The sequence below is a fragment of the Platichthys flesus genome, chromosome 6 (assembly GCF_949316205.1).
Source record: "Platichthys flesus chromosome 6, fPlaFle2.1, whole genome shotgun sequence".
NCBI lineage: Eukaryota > Metazoa > Chordata > Actinopteri > Pleuronectiformes > Pleuronectidae > Platichthys > Platichthys flesus.
This window is the reverse complement of record NC_084950.1, coordinates 9969650-9975649: the sequence shown is the minus strand read 5'-3', so window position 1 is coordinate 9975649 and position 6000 is coordinate 9969650. Positions and strand designations below refer to the sequence as shown.

The following is a 6000-nucleotide window of genomic DNA, read 5'->3' as shown; positions in this document are numbered from 1 at the left end:
TCAATAGAGATGGTGAAGATTGACAGAAATGGGTTGGAAACACATGCAGTGGACTGTCTCAGTGGGGAGTTGAACCCAGGACTTGCTCATGTTGCCCTAAACATTTTTATATCTGTTCACACAACAACCCGAGGAAACTATCTCTCCCTGCTGTCCATTTGTTCTTTGTCAAAATTTTAAAGTGAGATAGTGGATTGAGAGCCCCTCCTCCCAACCTTATCCAAGACGTTTAGTCTAAACCTACAAAACCAAGACATATCCCCAACATAAACTATTAAACAGATATATTGTTTTGTGACATATTTGATAAAGTTCTCCTTCGATGAATGCTGATATATTCTTTCTTTTTTTATGTTACACGTATATTGTGTCTTAATATTTCTTCATAAGTTTGTAGTATGACATTTCACTCTCATGTGTGCTGTAAGTGTATAATGGAAGTGACATATAAAGCTGATTTATTATTCTTAAACTCACAATTAGTAGGGTGCAGCTTGTAATCACAATACAAGCTGGAATAATTATAGTTGGTTATAAATTCTACAAGATGTCTCCTGGACACTGGTGTTGCCTTCAGGCCATTATACCATTGCAGTTCATGTGCTTTAAGTGGCTCATGGAGTGTTATTAAACAATCGTGTCAATAATTTACAGTAATAACCACAAACTGGGGCCATGTGGTTACAAAGTCAAGCAAAGCTATTTCATTTCTCCAACATGTTTGCAGCAGAAGATCATATACAGGTTCAGTTTATATACAGTGTAAACCGAGGTCCCTCCCAGCCTGATCGTACATGCCATTGCGCGTATGTGTGTGTGTGTGTGTGTGATCACAGTCAGCCTGAGGAAGCGCCCCTGGCAGTGTAGTGGGAGTGAAGCGCCTCCTGTTATTTCCCCTCCTCTCCATCCTTTAACGCCGAACCAGAACCATTCATCTCTCCCCTCCTTCAGGCTTCACATCCGGGTCATCCGCCAGTATCTGTCTCCTGCGTCTGTGTGTCTGACAGAGTAATAATCATTCCACCCGCCCGCCCGCCGCCGCCGCGCCGTACCGCAGCCCTCCGTCCGTCCGACCGCGCGGCTCGCCGAGCGGACTCTGCGCCTGGCGTGCGCCGCCGATGGTGATGGAGCCACGGGCGCCGTGAAGCTGCAGCCGGTCGGTCGCCAACAAAGGCTGGGACGAGATGAAATGGTAGGAGGCGTTTGTATGGGCTAGCCCGTGGAGATCAACTCGCCCTAACCATGTCGAAGAGCCTCAAGAAGAAGAACCACTGGACCAACAAAGTCCACGAAGCGGTGGTGACGCGGGGGAAGGACGGGGAGCTGGGGTTCGAGCTGAAGGGGGGCGCGGAAATCGGCCAGTTCCCCCACTTCGGCGAGGTGAAGCAGGGGAAGGGGCAGATCCAGAGCGGCAAGCTGGCCCAGGACGAGCTGCTGCTGGAGGTCAACGACATGCCGGTGGCCGGGCTCACCACCCGGGACGTGACGGCGGTGATCAAGCACTGCAAGGACCCGGTCCGCTTCAAGTGTGTCAAACAAGGTGAGACCAGGAGGGGGACCGGGAGCGCACGAGGGAGGCGGGGAGGAGTGAGTGTGTGTAACTGTGAGTGTGTCTGTGTGTGTGTGAGTGTGTGTGTGTGGGGCTGGTGTGATCAAGATGTCATCCGTGCACTCGTCTGTCAGTAAAGGCACAAGTCGTGTGTTCTGGTGGAACAAAGCGCAGAGCTGTGTGTAGGCCCGTGTGGTGCTGCTGCTGCTGGGTTGTAATAACGAGCCGTAATGACGGGTCCAGTCCACCAGGATCCCTGACGATAATGATTAGACCGCCGCCGCCGTTTGTTTACCACAGTGCCACTGGTTCGATGCCACTGCCTGGAGGGGGTGTGTCCGCCCGGGCGCGATGCCACAGCCTGCGGTTCTCTCCTTGTTTTGGTTCGAGCTCCTCGTCTCACCAAAAACAGGCCTGCGCCGTGGATCAGATGTTTTTTCTCTCCGCTGCTGTAGCGTAGAGTCTGAGCTGCAGACAGACACACACACACACACACACAAAGACACACACACAGACACTGTGCGTGTGTCGGCTGACAGTCTAGACTTTTGCTGTGCTGTACACGTGTTATTACGGTATAATTACGCACGGATGGAAATATCGTGTCGTGGAGCCTGATTACTGTTGGTCGTGCTTTCATATCGATCCATACTGTAGTCAGCATGTGTGGATTTAACACACACACACACGCACACACACGCACACGCACACACACACACACACACACACAAACACACACACACACACACACACACAGGTTTGTGATTCTACTAAAACCTTTTCCCTAACCTTAAAGGGATAGTTCACCAAAAAACTAAAATTCCTTCAGCACTATGTTGATGGAGCGGTGGGTGACATGTTTGAGTCCACACAACCCTTTTGGAGGTTAACAGTGTTCCAGCCAAAGTGACCCCTTGTTCCCCACAACTTACTGCTCCTGTGGTGTCTTCCTAGTGTCTGCAAGTCCCGACATAAAATATTCGACATGATACGACGTCATTTACTCTGTTTTTAGCCTAAAAGTTCCCTACCGGAAGTAGCGATGCTAGAGGACATAGCAATGAGAACGTGAACCCCTCACGTGCCCTTGCGGACACTTCAATGTTTTGTGGACTCAACACTTCACCCACCACTCCATCATAGTGGTAGAATAGTCATTTTTCGGTGAACTAGCCCTTTAACAATGAATCTTAATCCTCAAATAGCCCGCTTGAGTTTATCCTGCGCAATGATGGCTTTGAACCAAAATTGGCTCTAAGAACTTTAGAAAGACACACACACACACAAACACACACACAGACACACACACACACCCACCGACACACACAACCAAACGAAATTTTATCTAAAAAAAACATGATGGAAGTTGTAACCACAAAACTATGCGGAAAGTGGAAAGATAAACATTGGACATATAATAAAATACATAAACATTAAACTGATAAATTGGATAAAATTACAATAACATTAATAGAAACAACATAAAAGGTTGAAAATCAAAGTTTTGAAATATAAAACTAAAGGACAGACACACACACACACACACACACACACAAAGTCACGGTTTGATAAGCCTCTGAGGGTTTTGTCGCTGTCGGCCGATGCTCTGATCGTGTGTTGTATAATTGTTGTGGCCTCTGGAGCTGTGGGCTTGTTGTAATGTTGTTGAGCGTAGCAGTGGATTCATGGCAACACTGTTGACTGAGTGACCTGCTTCTGTCAGCCAGTGTAAAAGCAGACAGGCTCTATGTGAGACTAGAACATTGGATTGAAGGAGCAGCGGAGGAGATGTTTATCAGCCTCACACCCTCCGAGGCTCAGTTTAAGTCCCAATAAGTGGCTGAAAGAAGGAGGGGGGGGGGGCTGGATCCTGAGCCATGAAATGAACATTACAGTGTTTCTGGGACATCAGTGAAGCAACAGAATCAAAGCGTTTTTGTTATTTTCGGACTTGTTATTTCGGATTTGCCTTCGCCCATCCAGCTCAGTGTTTTCGTGGGTTGTGTTAATGTGATTGATTATTGAGTCGGAGCTGCTGACAGAGGACGAGTCTTGTGATGTGTGAGGGGCTAAATGCTAATGTGCATGTATCTCACAGTTCAATTCTCTTCCTCCCTCTCTTATCCATTTATACATGAGTCTGTTTATTTAACTACCCCAGCTCAGCCTGTTCTCCAGTCAAAATGCCCTTGACACGCTGCTGTTTGAGTCTGTACAGCTTGTTGTCCCCTTCTGTATGTATATATTTTCTTCTCACCCCCTCGGTTTCTCTCTGTTGGCTGTCATATTACTATTTGAATACCATCCATTGGAGAAAGGAGTGTGTCTATGGGAGTGCGCTTCCAGACAGACGCAGACACACCGGCAGCCCGCTGAGAAATCGTCTAGGAGCGGTCCAGTCGCTCGGCTCAGAGGCCCCGCGCAGACAAAGCAGAGATGGATGTCCTGTCTGGGTGCACAGGCATGTCTGACTGCCCATGCGAACATGCTCAGACCTACTCGTTTTAACAAGCTATTTTCAGTCAGGTAGGATGTAGAAACCCCCTCATCCGTCCCGGGGGGACTAGGGCAGTGACAGAGAGGCCTGACGGGCCTCCAGAGCGAGGTCACGGCCCGTCTCTGTTCTGACCCTGACCTTTACTCTCACTACAGTTCTCTCTTCTACACATAGGAGCGGAGCAAATATGCATGTGAGCAGTTACTATTTCAGAGAGGCAGGGTTTTGAGGGGAAGCTTTACAACATCCGAATGTGACATGGAGAAACAGTGAAATGAAAGACCACGGTCTTGAATAAAAATAAGAAACTACATAAATAATGCGTGTTAATATTTCAAGCTTGTAAAATGATGTTTCCAAATTAATTCACAGCCTGCAGTTGTTTAGCACATCTGTTGCATGTAAAAAGGGTGAATTTTTAAACCCCCAAAAAAATACAAAAGATTCACGCACACAAATTTAATTTGCACATGTGTTCTACAAAAAATCACTGAGAATCCACTTTAGAAAAATTCAAAATTTTAGCACACTCCCCTGGGCTGGTCCACTTCATTCTCTCTTAGGCAGCTAGCCGGAGATTCTCACCCTAACTGTTCCCATAGACCCCCATTATAAACGTAAGAAAGGTAAGAAATATAAAACTGCAAATAAGTTAATAAAGTGAAAAGCTTGTGACGTATTGACGTCTCTTGTTAAATAAGATAAAAGTATCTCATTGAATTTGAGAAACATTCCTTCCATTTCATTTCAATACGAATACGTGGGGGGGGGGATCTGACTGTTTCAAGTGTCTCACTTCTCTGTCATGGTGAAACCTTATCTCAACTAATGGCAGGTTACCCATCTTCACTACAGAATAGAAAAACGACTGTTATATAAGATAAGATGAACTTTATAAATCCCACAGGGGGGGGGGGGAATTTGCATCGTAGCTGCAGCAGCAGGATAAAGGCGAGAGTAGATATCAAGTGAATAATGTGAGTATTTACACAACGTGCAATATCGCACATTGTTTACATGAATAATATTGCACACAGTCTCTGGGCAATGGTGTGAAAACTCCATTGTTACAAAGAGATGTTGCACATATATTACTGTATGTGCCTGAGTGAGTGGTGGGGGAGGATTACTGGTTGTACAGTGGACAGCAGCCAGAAGGAAGGAGTAATATGTAAGTTAAACTCTGCAACATCTACTGTCAGGCGCTCACATATTTTCTGGAGCTGTCAAACTCTTTTTTTCACAGAGGAAATTTTAGAAAATTTGGAGACTCACAGTTAAAAATCACCTAATTCATAAAACTAGTGATCGACTCATTCCACTTACGGTACCTGTTGTTTCCGCCACAAACATCTTCATTGCACCCAGGTCACCATCTTTTCACACTGCTGCCCTCTGGAAGGCGCTACAGGTCCTTTCATCGTGTGAAATGTAACTGAGCACATACACTCATTGGTTTTAATACCCTATGTTTTATTCAGATCTATGCACCCATTTATAGATTTGTCTACACATCTAGAAATCTCATTTGCAGGTGCCTTTGAATCTCAGCACATTCTTTTACACACTTACAAATCTGGTTAAGCACACAGATTGAGAAACAGTTATAAAATTATATAAATATCGCTGCAATACAGGCCTTATGGCCATCATAATGTTGTTAGTGCCTTTCAATCATGCCATTCAAATGATTGTTTTTCAACTTAAATTATAAGAATTCTTCCAAATGCGTTTGTAATTTACAAGAACATATTGCTGTAGATTTTATTTTGAATGCTGGTTTTGGCTCTGTACATATTTCAAGTGCTAAGCATCTCTCATCTCGCATCCGTGTTCATCTCCTCAGCAGCATCAAGCAGGAGCGAGGTGCAAACACAAACAGCTGCTCGGCTCGGCGTGGCAGGTTTATAAAAGCGAGCCTAGAGGTGTCAGCACAGTATGGAGAGGACAGAAG

General features: G+C 45.6%; 1 protein-coding gene across 3 annotated transcripts in view; it reads left to right on the top strand.

Annotated features, from left to right (window-relative positions):
• Positions 1–1041: 1041 nt before the first annotated feature.
• Positions 1042–6000, top strand: part of LOC133954955 (membrane-associated guanylate kinase, WW and PDZ domain-containing protein 2-like) — a 69723-nt gene continuing 64764 nt past the window's right edge. For all 3 annotated transcript variants that reach the window (XM_062389560.1, XM_062389559.1, XM_062389561.1), the window contains exon 1: positions 1042–1540. In XM_062389560.1, the coding sequence (XP_062245544.1) occupies positions 1243–1540 (298 nt within the window). In that variant the 5' untranslated portion in view covers positions 1042–1242. The remainder of the gene's footprint in view (positions 1541–6000) is intronic.